A 15,889-nucleotide genomic window follows, 5' to 3' on the forward strand; every position below is an offset into this window, starting at 1 on the left:
ATATCTTCTTTCAGCCTGTGCATTTGACTAGTGTAATATCAACTAGTGTAATATATTTATCTATAAATTCAAATTTTCCATTTAAATCTAGCTTAACCAAACCTTAACCGTCACATGAATTTCACTGGAGACAAGTAGCTGCTACTATGCCAAAGACAGTGTAGTTAGATTTAGCAGAACTATACTGTTATTCTCATTGATGTGCTATGCCAAACTCAAATAATAGGATGTAGCATCCTCAGAATCAGATGTATGTAATTATTTTTTCAATTAAATAAATCAGTATGAGTAATTTTTTTTTTTTCGAAATCATGTTTTCTGTATGGCACAGTACATTTTTTATTATACAATGTGTGAAATAATACAAACTTAATTTTGTTAGTTTGACCAACTAAATGTGTTTTCCTTTGTTAAATTTGTATAGTTAAATGGTTTTGAAAGTCCAATAAAGATGTATACTTCATCTTTATTGGACTTTCAAAACCATTTAACTATAGTACACTGTTTATATTAGCCACTTCACTACTGCAGGTACATCTGTACAATCTAATCCAATACGGGCGGTCTGTCATGAAATAATATAATTATACATCAATTGATGAATTTAAAAACTGACAAATTACAACCTTGTAAAAACAGAATTCAACCTGATTGTAGAGGTGTCCCTAATGAAGCGGCCAGTGATTATATATTATATATATAATATAGGTTCTGTTACACACAGCAGCCTGTAAACTCTTTCAGTGTTGCCTTGGTTTATTGTGCTGCCTAGATCACAGATTGTACTGCCTTGGTGTACAAACAGTAAAGCAGTAAAATCACTGGCAGCAAAAAAAATCTCATGGAACAGAAAAGTTCAACCTTGTGATTTTCCCACCCAAATAAATATTACAGAGTCAATAAACGGAGTTAATACACTGAGATTAAATGAGGCTTTTTATTTCAGTCTGCCGAGAAAACCGGGATGTTTTCCTTTTGCCACTCAATGCTGGTGTACTAACCTGTTTTATGAAGAAAATCTGCCACTGAGGAGCAAAAAAAAAAAAAATGCAATTTATGCCACTCCCAGGAGTTCTAGACAAAATCATGCTGTATTTCTGCAGTTTAACCAGTAAGTGGAAACATCCCCACAATGACCTACCAATTTACAATTCTCGCTTTGCATAAAATAATTGGTTTATGACAGAGGGTGGAGACATTCTTACAGAATCCTTGCTTAGTTTTTGTGTATTTCCCTTTTATTTCTTAATCAGCTGAACTGTTCTGCTATTAATTCCATATGGCTATAATCACAGCTGTAGCTACAACAAATTCCCCATCATAAATGGATAGAGCTGACTCTGTTGACAGTGAGACTTTTGTAATGCTACATAAAACACACATGCAAACCATGTGCAATAACAGAGAGAAAGAGTGATGTGGTCTTCTTCAGGGTATGTTACATAAGCTGGATAAAAAACAGCCCTATGCCAATCATTAGTTCTGCTGGCTCCTCCATTAAAGTACTAATCGGCTCCTCTGCTGCATAAATATGATAATAGCATCTACTACTACTCTCCTTTCAGCTTATCCCGTGAGTTCGGGGTCGCCACAGCGGATCATTGTCCGCATGTTGATTTGGCACAGTTTTTACGCCGGATGCCCTTCCTGACGCAACCCTCCCCAATTTCTACCGGGCTTGGACCAGCACTGCATCACTGGGGAGGGGGAATGGGCTGTTAGGGGTTCAGGGTCTTGCCCAGGGACACTTCGACATATAGCCAGGGTGCACTAAATATTTTGTAAGCGCTCTATTTGCAGGTTCATCTCATACCTGTTGATTTTGCCAGGTATACAATAGAAACACTTGTTTGTCTGCTTGTATAATTTAATAGATGCCTTCTCCAATTATGTGCGTGCACTTTGCTGCAGCACTCTGGAATAGGAAGTGCAAAGTGTGTCCATATGTGTGGGTGTATATGAGTATTCATGTGTGTGCAAATAATATAACCAATTATGTTTGTACATGCAGACATTGTTCATGGCCCTTTGCTTTGTGTGCAATGTCAAACACCCACATACCCCGTCCAGCCTGCAATCTGCTGCTGGATGCTGGGAGACAAAGAGGTTGTGGGTTGCAGGCAATGAGAGAGAGAGAGAGAGAGAGAGAGAGAGAGAGAGAGAGAGAGACCAAGAAACAAACATGGAGGGGTAGAATTAAAAACTGCAGTAATCATCAGAAAACCATGACAATCACTTCTCATGGGTGAAGAATAGCCAAAAAACACAACAGAGATGAACAAAACCAATAAAGGATAGAACAGCAGAGAGGAGAAGTGATGAGAGTAATGACATGTAATAAGCACAAACAGCAATGATAAGAGAGACTGAGAGAGTGAAATACAATCAAGAAGCAAAATGACGTGAGGGACATGGAGCACATGCAAGAACAGAGACATTCAAGTGAAGGCAAGAAAATGAGTTACGAGAGTCAAAAAGAGAAAAAAGAGAAGGATGAAGGCTTGCTGCAGCAGCTGTTGAATTTAGATGGGGGTCTGCTTGTAGACAGGGTTTAAACCCTGGGGATCAAAGAGGCCCATCTGTAACCACAGGGCTGGCTTGGGTCTCACAGACACATACATATAGGATACAGACACATGTGAGCCTTGTATGAATGTCTGTGTGTCCAAAAAAAAGGGCATGACACGTGTTCCCATGTGGGAGAACCATGAATGTCTCGTCGTTGCGATACTGTATTTAACACAATAGGTGAAAACTTTACCCTGTTGGTGAGGTACAGGAAAGGAGATCACCAAAGTCAATAGGATACAATGTCTGCGCACCATGGACATCTGTTCCAAACATCACAGCCGTCCAATAACTGTTAAGGTGCTAGAGCCAAGTAGTAGATCTCCATAGTCAGAGGGAATTATTGTTATCTGCACAATTATGGAAGCATACTGGGCTTATAATTGAAATGGCAATTCATGTTTCATTTGGTCATGCAATTTGAAAATGCATTTTGAAATTGGCAGTTCAATTCTCAATTTAGTTTCTGCACAAACTTTTATCTTAATCCAAAGCTATTAAGATATTTCGTACTGGAACAAAGTGGTGGTCTGACATTACTGCCTTTAGAGCCATGCTCAATTATGGGCGGATAAATGCAAAAAATTTACATTTGCTTATTTAATGCATCAATGACACACATGATGTCTTTGATGATAAACAGTAAGCTTGAATGAATTATGTTTACAGGAAAAATTCACAGGGCATTTTAAGGTTAAAAAGAGATCACGGTAATGGTTGAAATAAATCAGTCCTGGTTATAAAACCAACATTGACAAGTTGGAGAGAGGATGCAAATAGCTGACTTCCATTTCAAAGTCACACCACCACCCACACCAACCTTCTTCCCGAGAGGTTTTGCTGCTGGAATAATTCACACGGCCACAAAAGGTCACATGTCCAGAAAATACAAACATAGCTTGTTTTAAGTGGTGGAACATTTAACCAACTCCTTCATTCATTTTTTGGGGTAAGGACCATCTAAAAAAAATGCAGTAACAATAACCACAAGATTTAGATACACTTTTGAATCTTGTCATATCCCCTCTCCTCTCAATCCTCTCTCAAACCAAAGCATTCCTCCCAAGCATATAGCTAAATATTTAAAAGGCAGAGCTGGATGAGATGATAAGAAGATTAGGCATGTGCTCCTCCGCCTCCTACTTAATGGTGGGCTGACACTCAGGCAGGCGGCTTCTCACTTTTTGCTCCATGGCTTGTTTGCATTGGTTTGGTGTTATTGTATGAGTTCAACTGAGGGATAGGAAGAAGAGGAGGAGCGGTCTTATTTTCTCTTATCAGACTCTCAGTGTGTGTGTCTCTTGGTCTCTGTCAGTCCCCCCGCAAACTCATCAACTCTCCTCTCTCTCCGCATACACAAATGCACATACAAGCACTAAGAGAATGACAGATGAGAGGCTGGCTACGTCTGCTCCATCAGTCAAGCTAATCAGGCTTTCAGCCCCAGATAACAGCGTCATTAGAGGTTCTCTAGAAATCAGAAAACCCGCCACAACTGTGAAAGCTCCAGTCACACAATATTACAAATACACTCTATGAATTACTGCCTTTCCTGTATTTCACTCTGCTGACAAGTCTAAGTAAAGTCAACGGATACATTGCCTCAAGGGCAATGTGGCTCACTGTGCCTCAGAAATACAGTAGTGAAGACTGAATACGGTCCACTGGTGCTGGTTTATTTCTGAGTTGTCTTGCAGCTATTTTGTACAGCAATATTTGTAGATATTTTATTTAATCACTAGCTCAGGGACTCAACGTTTGCCACCCAACGTTACATTGTTAACATGTAACTTATTTTTGCATCAAGTTGCTTATTAAAGATCTGCGCACAGAAGTGGAGCAATTAGTCCCCCATCAAAGTGTAGTACTCTGCATAATTTATCAGGATGAGTGGTGGTAACAGGAGAGGAGCGGGAACCTGAGGGAATGGGAGACTGGGAAAGCTGAGCTTTGTTCAATGAGTTTCAGACCAGAAAAAGGAGCAACATCCACCCCCCTATGGAGATCTAGAGAGTGAGAAAAATAAAGATATACAGACCCATTGACATTGAGTCGAGGACAGTAACACAGAGAAGGAGTGTGTAGCAATAAACGTACAGAAAATGTATTTTGTCTGTGAATGTTCTGTCCATTCATGTTCACAATCTTTGTGAACATGATTGTGTTTTTAATTATTCAAATATGGAAATAACATGAAAACAACTTTTATTATAAATACATTTATAAAATATTTTGCTTGGAGTTGGATGAGAAGATTGACACAGCTCTTAATAACTTTAAATATTTGCCTCTACTAGCATCTGGTTAACTTAGAACAAAACAAACATCTGAAAACAGCAAGCTATCCAAAATCCACTTAACAGCACCTTAAAAATGTTGTTTCTTTAATCGAGAAAAAACTGAAGAAAATGACACATTTAGTCAATTGTCAGACGCTTTTATCCAAAGCAATCATAGATTGTGGTTTCCAAGCATGCACTCTTCATTGGTCAGAAGCAATGACTGTTTCTAGTCTTTGTGCACCACTATAATAAGTGACTGCTGGCTTTAGTTTCAAATTTGCAATATGCCCTATGTGAGTGAGTGGTATTATTATTATATGTAACACTGCAAAAAGGCAACATTCAGCACATTAATATTAGTACACTTAAATCTTAAATAATCCCAGATATACTGTCTCCTTTCAGTGGAAACAGTTAAAGGTTATTTATATGAGAGACCAGAACATCATCAAACATAAAAAGACACAGAAAATTAGTACCAGACTGCCAATGGTGATACCACAGAGACCCAGAAACAAAAAAGAAGGGAGGGATAAATAAGTGGGAGAGTGGAAAACAGCCTCTATCCTTCAGATGATTTCCAAGATATTTACATTATAAATGTATAAAAATCACACAAAAATTGGAAATTAACCTGACCTCAGCCTGGAATGAAGAGCTTTGACCAGAGTGCTGCCAGTCACCTGAAAGCTCACCTACTATTAGCTGTTCTCCCTCTGTAAGGTAATATGATGTCTAAGGAAATATCTGAGTGCTTGTGGACTTGCAGCCGTTATCTCCATTTCAGCCAACAGCCACCTGATTGCAGCTCAAGTTGTGCGTATGAGTAAAGCCAGTCAAAATTAAATCACAGGATAAAAGATTATACCTGACAGCAGCTTTGTCTGTGCCTGCATTGCTCCTGCACAACAGGGAAAGAAGCCAAACACATTTAGCATTTAATACTGAAGAAATCTTCTTTTTCAGGGAGCAGGCTTACTCTAAAAAAAACACCCTACTACATGCTAATGTAGTTCAGAATGTATCATATAAAAAAATCAACACTTAGAAACCCTTAGGGAATAAACAGTGCATCTATATATATATAGTATAATCTTTACATACATTTGTGTATGTTTTATTTGAGGGGGTATTGTGTTCTATTTATGAGGGGTGATAAACTGATAAAATGCCACAAAATTTTTACTTATGCCCGCTTCTTTCTGTCAAGGCATGTGAAGAAAATACTGAGCCATCAATCCCTCTCTACCTCTAGCTAATTTAATTAGTATATAAATCCATGAGCCAAATGTATTGGTTGAATTTAGGCAAGAAGTAATGGTCCAACTGAATGATAATCCAAGAAAATTATAATGCAACAACCACACACATATATAACTGTGCCAAAATGAAAATATGTTTCTTGTGTGGTAATGCTCCACACTTCCAATTAAATCCAGTCTTGACACTCTGATTCTCAAAAGCACAAGTGCCAGAGGAAGACACATGCAGAAATCCACCAACTATGCCAATGAGCTCCATCACACTATTAGCTTGAGCCCTGTTAACAAAGGCATGAGGGAGAGAATATATTATAAATCAGATAGATAGTGTGGAAAAAGTCATAGAAATGTAGCAAATAAGTACGTATTTCTATTAACTTGTGTACCCTGGTGACTGTTTTAGAACTCAGTGAAGCTAGGGCAATACCTGGCTAGGTTTAGCAGTGAGCAATGATTTCTATTTGCTGTAAAAATCAACAAAACAGTTATCTGGATTTTTTTTTCCAATTCAGCGGCCACTAATGACAGAGCTGTGCAGCAAGGTAATTTGGATAATAAAAGGCCTCCAGAAAAAATTGGCAGATTGTGTAAGGGAGCTGCTTAAAACTGAATTAATAAAAAATTTGAGGGCATAGAAAAGATAAATTACAAGCAGAAAAAAAATTAAGTGTGCAGTGATTATGAGTCCACCCACTGGGAGCCACAAAGAAAAAGCATCATGGTGCTGTAGCCCCAAGTGTTTTTAATGTCTGGGCTGAAACAAATACTGGGCCAAGGAAAGATTAAAATAAGCTTGAAATTTATGTGTGCTAAGATTTTCCAAGTCTCTTATTTAATCCTGTTTGAAGGAAATCCTAAAATCAGGCTAAATTAGATTAAACTTGATCAAAAACAGTAAAGGAAAATCTGTTTGAAACCATGACCATCATGATAAAGAAAGAAGTAGTGAACCAGATTAGATGCAGCATCCTTGGGTGTTTGAACAATTGAACTTCAACTAAGGAAAAAGAAGTCCTGGCTTTGCAGAGGGCAGGGATGCTCCGTTTTTTCTCTTTGGGATATCCTTTCTATGCTGATACAAGGCTAATACAGCACTAACTGCTCGGGGTCCCTACCGTGAGGATACATGTGTGTGAGCATGTGTGGTTGTTTACCATGTCCTGCCCAACAGACGCTAAGGGCAGACCTGCAGCATCCTGGGCAGGGCAGGGCCGTGGCTAATGAGGAGAGGATGCTCCATTAACGTTCCCTGGAGCTAAAAGCCTGGTAGTCACAACCCCCTTCTGTCATAAAGGGAAAGAAATGGGAAGGGAAACTGTTGACAAGCAGGCATAAGCTTATCTAAACTTGGCACGTGTCCACACTGAGTAAAAATAAAGATGAGCGGAAGGAAATGGCAGCTAATATCCTGTTTAGTGTGGCTGCTGGTGTCAGTATATTGTTAATATTAGGGAAAAGATGAGAAGGACAGCTGGAGGCCCTTGTGGGTAGACAGATCAGGTCCTCTATAGATTAAAGCAACCATAAATCTCAGTTTTAAAATAAGGTAAAAATATTCTTAGAGAATCAACTTCTTATTTTTACCTCCTCACAATAGTAGGTTCTTTGGCATAAAGAAAGCCTCACCTAGGTCACTTCATTCTTTCATATTTGGTTTCCTGATTGACAGGAGATTCCCAGTATTAGGTAGATTGACAGTATTATAAGTTGCTAGAAGCCGACAGTGAACTTAATGAGATGACAGACGAGATTGAGCTTCTTCTCTCACATCTTCCCAAAACAGCTGCTGAGTCATGAGATAATGAGCCACAGACTCATTACACCGTGAAATGCAGCCAGACAGTGAAAAATACAGTGGAGAGTGCATCGAGGGAGAATGAAATAGACAGTCAGAGACAGGGGGAAGATGAGGGCTGATCCCAAGTAGAAGCTGCTCTCATGATGGTGGCGTCCAATGGGAGAAATAAGTGCAGATCTTGACCCTATACAGTAATCCCATTACACTGCCTAATTGGATCGGGTGTGTGCACTGCAGTGATAGAATTAGAGCACCAAAGCGTGCACATGGGCGGAGGAGCAGGGGAGCCCTTTGGACCTCCATTTCTGATTCTGTTTGGTTTGCAGTTGCAGTTGTTGCGAAAAAATATCCTTGAGTAGAAACATCTCTAATGGAACTATAAATAGCAAAAGGTACGAGACAAGAGGATGCCCAGTGTGCGCTGTTGACAGTTTGTTTCAAAAGAAGCTGTTTTCCTCTCCTTTTTTTTTACCTCACTGCCTAATCAAAGAGCAGAGAGGAGTTAAAAAGACAATGCGCTCTCAGAGCTGCAGTCCAAAATCAGTCAGACATCTTACAAATTAAATGGCTACTGATGAATAATCCATTCATTTTTCAATAATATCACATGTCTATTTTCTGCAACAGTAACACACCATGTGAATCTATTTGTTTTCACGAGAAAATAAGCACATTCCTTTTGAAGCAATACCCAAATAAGAAATTAAACCTTTAGTGCATAATACACTCTGTGACAAAGCTGTTAAAATCCTGTTTTCCCTAAAATGTAAACAAGATATATTTGCAGATGTGAATACAGCAGCCTTTTAATACCCTGGAGTTTCTATAGAAGACCTGTACGCACACAAGAGAACAGCGGCCAGGGAAAGGTAATCCATAGAATTATAAATGGTCTGCAGAAAATAGAGAATCAATAGTTCTTTAATGTGCATATTTCATTTGGCTCTACTAAAGTGGGTGGAGATTCCTATTTCACCGCATACAAGTTGACCCCCTTTCTATCTATCATGGCTGACAAAACTACAAAAAGTCAAACTGCTGCATATGACGATGACCATGAGGTCAGAACAGAGGTTAGGGATTTGATAGAATGGCCTTAAACTCACAGCCCGTGAACTGAGTCTGAAAAAGATAATGGCTGACAGTTTGGGTTACATATTTTTTTTTGTATTCTGATCTAGATCAGTTTGGCCTCACTCTGGGATGCAGACTCATTAGGATGTACCTCTAATCTTGGAAAGTCGTGACCCATGATAAAAGGCACCCACAGTTTCAGAGAGACAATGACCTATGGTTTAAGCGACACTGCAGAATAAATTCACTGTGGAGATTTTAAGCTTTTACTTTGCGTGCCTAAAACAGTTTTACTTAGAAATGGATGGCTCTAATAATCTCTGTTATCAAGTTATGTCATACTCCCTTACCCCCTTAAGTTAAAGTCTGTCCAAATGTGTAGCTAAAAATAATCACGAGAGTTTGCAACAACAGCTGTGAAATGAACCATAAAATGGTTTTATTTTGGACTATGAAAATTATTCTGTGTATCTTCTTTAACACAAGTAAGACTCTTAAAGCTCTTGCAGTACAGCAGTTATTTCATACAGACAACTAACTTATACCGTATCTTATAATCATGTGCTGCCACTCGTATTATATCCACACAATTCATTTTTAATAAGCCTGTCCTGTGCAAAGTTCACATGGCTCTAGCAGATGGTATCTATATATCATTGCCCAAAGCAGCAACAAAAAAACTTTATAATTTGCTGCCTTTGAGGCGGCTATGATTATTTATTTATTCACAGCACTGAATCCGAATCATGATTCACCATGGCAGTCTTTTTTGGCTGCCAGAAGATTAGAAGGGACAATCTGGCCCCTGTGACGCTGCATCACTACAGACAGTGAAATACTAGAGACAGCTGTGTCACTCCACAGTGCAGCAAACACAAAGGCCGAGCCTTGGGGCAGGACAGACTGAGTATGGTTATTACTGTCACAAAAATACAGAGACCCGTGGGGCTCCACAGGTGGCAAAACATGTGAAATGAAAATAATAATAAACATTGATTTTTTTTTTTTTTTACACAAAGAGGTAAAGTCTGTGACATACTGCTATTCTCATTAAAATTATTCATGGGAAAAACTGTGTTTCAATACCTTAAAGGGCTTCAGGGAACTGCAATGACAGCTGACAGTCAAACCATTGCAACACAAATCTAGTTTTTATGATGACACATTTTCACATCTGTTTGTGCTGGTGATAACATAGGAATATTACAGTTCTGCTCCACAAATGACACTGATTCCTCACTACTGGCGTTAAGTTGAGGAAGCACCGGTGGTCTGCTCTTATGTTAGTCAGTTCTCTAAACTGGCCAGTAGGAAATCTAGTTCAAGTTCTAATCTAAATCCCCGATACAATATACAGTCAAACTGAGTTCTTACTACCCAAGTGAGTAACCAACTTGATTTTAAAGCTGTACTAATTAATATTTTTATATTTACAATTCATCACATTAAATTACAATCTGCACACATCTGCAGTATTTGTAAGCGGATTGTTTTTGGTTTCATAGGCTGCAGTTGTACCCTTTTGTCCATCTTGACATGCACATTAACCCCCTTTCCCGTTTCAACAGACATCTAAGAAAATACTCTATGTGCTACTTTCCCAGCAACGATCGGGACTGACAAAGTTCGCATGTAGCTTGTGAACCAAGAGGAGGATTTAGCAGCTTCAGCAGCTTTAGAAGATTCGTGTACTTCCCTCAGTTGGTGGAGAACAAAGCATGTGCACACTAATGGCCAACTGTTTGCCTACTACAATCTTTCGAAAGTTTCATTTTGATAGTAAAAATGAACTAATGTTTATTTTAATGTAAAACGGTGTATCTTTGGAAACAGAATTAATCTTCCATCTATTATCTGTAACCGCTTTTCCCATGAAGGGTCACGGGGGGGCTGGAGCCTATCCCAGCCGTCATAGGGCGAAAGGCAGGGTACACCCTGCACAGGTCACCAAACTAGCTCATTGCCAAAAGAGAGAGATACACAGACAGACATTGACACTCACATTTACACCGCGGAGTACACAGAGGAAACCCACGCAACCATGAGAAGGACATGCAAACTACAAACAGAAAGGCCGGTTATGGCCAAAGATGTCAACCCACAACCTTCTAGCTGTGAAGTAGCAGTGCTAACCACTCCACACCATACTGCCACATACACTGACATTCCTCTTTAGAAATTAAAAGCGTAAGTCACATTGTTCAGTTCAGTGCACATAGGTTTTCCGGCTAAATTTCTGTTCATACCAGTAACATTAGCTTATGAAGGATCATGCTTTCACAAATATCTGGTGTAATCCATTTTAGCTTCAAATCAGCAGATTTTTGCTGATGGTTACATAAAGCACATTTTTGCAAAGTGTGAAGTGATGTTGTGTTTTCAATTTGTTATTTTTATTTAACAATGCCATTAGCTTTCTGCTTGCAGGGTTTTACTCGGGATATTATCCAGATGATTACTAAAGTTAAGAGCAAATGCAAATTGTGCAGGTGTTCCATGAAGCATAGCAATCTTTAACTCATAATAATATTCACTTAATAATATTCAAGACCATTCCCGTGTGATTTGTTCTCGGGTGTGCTTGAATGTTCTGTAGGTGTGCTCCATAACTCGCTCAATGTGTTGCAGGTTTGGTGTGGTTTTCGTTCCTTTTAAAGCTGAGACACAAAACAGCACATGCCGACCTGAAACCATGGCACATTGTTGCAAGTCAACAAAACCAGTGGAGCCTGGTTGAACCGACAAACATAAAATGATGCACATAACCATTCAACATTCAAGCCAAGTACAAGATATTTTCATCAAAATATTTTGTTGAGCTTCACAACTAATCTATTGAGAATTGTGTAACGTCAGGATGGAATAAAAGGTAAATATAGTGTCACATTTGACATGGTGGTGACCTAGGAACCTTTGGGAATATGAAATAAAAATTACATTTAATGCTGTCTCTTTGTGTAACTCAAAAGCAAAGATGTGATCAACAATGACCACTACCACATCTTATCCGAAGCTATCATCAGTTGTTTCTCAGCTGATGAAGATCAGCATCATATCAGTCACCTGCACTGCAGGGCCACACTAACAAATGGTGTGCGGCTTGTCTGAAAGGAAACCCAGCCAAAGTGGACAAATTTTGCAACATTGTTTTGGTTCATTACAGTATCTCCATGATTTTGATCTACTTTGTTCTACATTTACGCTGTGTTTTAGCATCTCAGAAACAGACTAATGAAGATACCGGTTAAATGACTGAGTCTTAAATAATGTTAGAGAAATAATGTGACTTTATCATGTAGGCTAATTGTTGCACTGAAAGCAAACTAATTAATTAAAACAGCAAGTCATGTGTTCTGTAAAACAACCTTATGTAAATATGTAATTTTCTTAGGCTCATGTTAGAATTTAGGTTGATGCTTGTTGGTTCACAATTCTTTGATTTTGTACTCTGGTATGAAAGCACTCCAGTCAGATATTACCTGTTCAGAATGTTTTGAGGCCCCAGGGACATTTCTACTTCAGTTCACAACACTCCAACACACCATCTTCCTGATCTTTAATCTTTCCAAGTCTCCTCCTGCCTGCCACCCATGTGCAGCCGAACCATCACTCAACAGCTCAAATCATTGCCTCTGTCAGTTAACAAGTTCTGGAAGGAGACTTCCCTCAGCAGACAAATGTGCGGCCATCAGCGTTGCCCAGTTGCGAATTGTTTTTATCAACCACCAGAATGTGAGTGCTTAGTTGTCACTACAGGTTCGCTGCAGCATCCCTACTTGCCCGCTGGCCTGATATTTTAAATCCTGATCCAATCTGATGACCAAATTACATTTTCTTTCTTTTTTTATTCCTCTGGGAATTTTCTAGACCTACAACAGAAAGAAAATAATCTGAATAAATTTACACACTTAAAAAACCCCTTACTTCCTACAGCCCTCCAAAGTAATTACAGTACACTCACAAAGATGAAAACTGTGCACTGGCTTTTGTGATTACATTCATTTGATCAGAAGGAAATTGAGGGATGGTTAGAGCTTGTGATGACTGGAAATATAACTGGAGAACAGCACACTTCTGTTTCAGTCATGATTCATTTTGAAGGCTCCTTATGCCATACAGAACAACAGTACAGTGCATATGCTTTTATTTTGACACATTACAATTCTCTTAACTAGGAAATATCATCTTAGTTCATTTCCACACACTCGCTCCAACTGCCATCATCTGTAGGCTAATTCAAAGCATTCATTTCCTCTGTATGAAGCATTATAGCCAAACAGGAACAGAAGCACTGATGCCAAATACATAATTTAACAAAGTGATTCACAATATTGTGTGAGATTTTAAACATTGGCAGGATAAGTTGAAATAGATGTCACAGTCTACAAGAACAATCATTTGAACAATCATTTTCTTCCTTGCACTCAGGATACCTTTCAATACTGTTGCCAAGACTGATACAACAAAGCCTGTTATAATGTCAACTTGCCATCATTAAACAACATCAGAATGATGTGATAATAACCTTTCAGTTTGTGGGTGGAAAATTTTGTGAAAGACATCATACTGCTACAACAAGGATATATATATGCCAGTCATACAGGAACATCTACCTCAACAATGTTGCCTTGCATTTCAATCTGTGTGTGTGTGTGTGTGTGTGACAGAGAGGGACAGAGAGAGAGAGAGAAAGAGAGAGAGAGAGAGAGAGAGAGAGAGAGAAAGAGCAACAAAGTAAGCCAATAAGGATTTTCTGGTGCCTTCATCATCACTTGAAGTCAACCTTCAGGCCAAATGGGCGTGGATTTGTCTGTCTCTCTCCAGATGTGCTTTACATTTAAACAACAAGACCATTTGCATTTAGAGCTCTCTAATCTTGCTCCTGTAGGCCAGTCATTTTGCTAAAATGTCTGTTCTAAACTCAGTAAAGGGATCACAATTACACTGTTAACCCCCGCCTCAGGTATGCATCCATCAAACTGATAAACATTTTATAGCTTCATTTAATTTTACTCCAAAGCAGTGATAGTACTGAGCTGCTATTCAGGCTCTTCTGAGACAAAGCCAAAATCTATTTACTGGACAGAAAACAACCCACAGAGAATAATTATGACTCTCATTAGTTTTACAGCACTTGATAATACACAGATGTATTAAATCCTGACTGTAAGGTACATCAACAACATCAATCAGTCTTGCATAATTTTAGATAACACACCAAGATCCAGCAAATCAATACTAAAGATGAAGCACAGTATGTGATCACAAAGGTGGGGTCGAGATGTATTTTCTGTTCTGAAGTTCTTTTATAAAAGTACATTGCTAGCAAAGCTCAGCCCTGGGGAGGAATCATGGAATCATGTAATGCATTAAAAAAGAAAGATATGATGTTGGAAAATCATCTAAAAACATAAAACGAGTGGTCTTTTTTTTTTTTTTTTTTAACCAGACTGAGCCTAACTGACAGATTTTAGGAAGCCTTGCTGCAGTTTAGTGGCAGCAACACACACCTGAATGGTGCAACATGCTGATCATAATGTTGATATTGGCTATACCTGGTTATCCCTGTCAGATGGCTTTAAGCCCACAGTCTTGTCTGGTCAGTGCTGGATGTGTGTGTGCCAAATGGTAGCTTAAGTGTAACACTTAGCGTTAGCGGTTTTTATAAAAAGGAAAAGCCAGGCATCATCTTTAATAACTTACCCCGAGGATGACAGTATCTTCTCCTTGAAATATTGGAATGAACTTATCTCCACGGACAATTTCGGACTGGTTCAGTGGACGAAATCGACACAACACCTTGATATTGCATTCTGCATTAGCATCAGCCATTGTAGGGAAACAAAATTTGGACGAAGACGAGCAAAAAGACAAATTTCTAAAAGATCAAAAATGAAATATTCCCCGTGTAACGTTTTCCAGTAAACCACCTGGACGCAGGTTGAAACCACCGGCTAATTGCACTCGTTTGGCAGACGAAGCATTTGAAAGCATGCACTAATACGAGTTTTTAGAGCGACGGCGACCAAATTCATAACATAAAGGTATAATAAAATCAAAAGAACCCCCCCGTTGGAGTGCTTCGTGTTTAAAATTCCCCCAAACAAAACTCGGTTGCAGTTGAGTGGCAGACAACAAATGGAGAGTTGTAAATGGGGAGTAACTATGAGTCCACACCGGTCCGGTCGGCAGCGTCTGGATAGGCTGCAGGCTCCTCAGAAGCATGCCTTGCATCACTGTCACCGCTCTCTCTCTCACTGGGGGCGGGGCGCGGAAAGTGGCGACTCAAATCCTCTCTCATCAGCACCACTGAACAGAGGTACCGAGAGGCAGGGAGAACTGCTCCTACTCTGCCTTTCATCCCGCTACTACAGCTACACTGGCTTCATCAGTTGTAAAACAACTGACGATAGATTCAGAAAAGTTTCACCAACTTGCGCAAAAACGAGAACCAATGCTGCAAAACGTCTTTTTTGGGCAGAGCATCTTGTTTTTTTCTGGTCTGCACCAGACTGGTCACCATGGTAATGCCGCTTTGCATGACTGGATAGTCATGTGGAAATCACAAGCTCCACATTTTCCTACCACAGACTTACGTCTCCAACGTAGCACACTCTTTTATAACTTACAAAATGTGTATATACAGTAGTCTTTACTTTAGAATAGCTATCCCGATACGGCATTGATTTCTCAAAACACAGCTTCATTCATCCTCGACAGCTGGCCATTGATGTATTTCCCAATATTAGAAGACTACATACTTTTGTTCTGTAAATATTCTGAAAAATACTGTGCATGTAATCCCAACATTATGTAAGCAATATTGTGCAGTAATGTAATAGCCGAGCAATTATTTGAATTGCAATATATTTCTATGTTTTTATTAAATCCGCATTTTACTCTGA

The 15,889-nt window shown here is 39.1% G+C and overlaps 1 protein-coding gene across 3 annotated transcripts in view; it reads right to left on the reverse strand.

Moving 5' to 3' along the window:
• Positions 1-15,410, reverse strand: part of kif5ab (kinesin family member 5A, b) — a 56,922-nt gene extending 41,512 nt beyond the window's left edge. For 2 of the 3 annotated variants that reach the window (XM_067505557.1, XM_067505556.1), the window contains exon 1: positions 14,688-15,410. In XM_067505557.1, the coding sequence (XP_067361658.1) occupies positions 14,688-14,816 (129 nt within the window). In that variant the 5' untranslated portion in view covers positions 14,817-15,410. The remainder of the gene's footprint in view (positions 1-14,687) is intronic. The other variant, XM_067505555.1, reaches the window with a different exon arrangement.
• Positions 15,411-15,889: the final 479 nt, after the last annotated feature.

Source organism: Channa argus, chromosome 5 (assembly GCF_033026475.1).
Source record: "Channa argus isolate prfri chromosome 5, Channa argus male v1.0, whole genome shotgun sequence".
Taxonomy (NCBI): domain Eukaryota; kingdom Metazoa; phylum Chordata; class Actinopteri; order Anabantiformes; family Channidae; genus Channa; species Channa argus.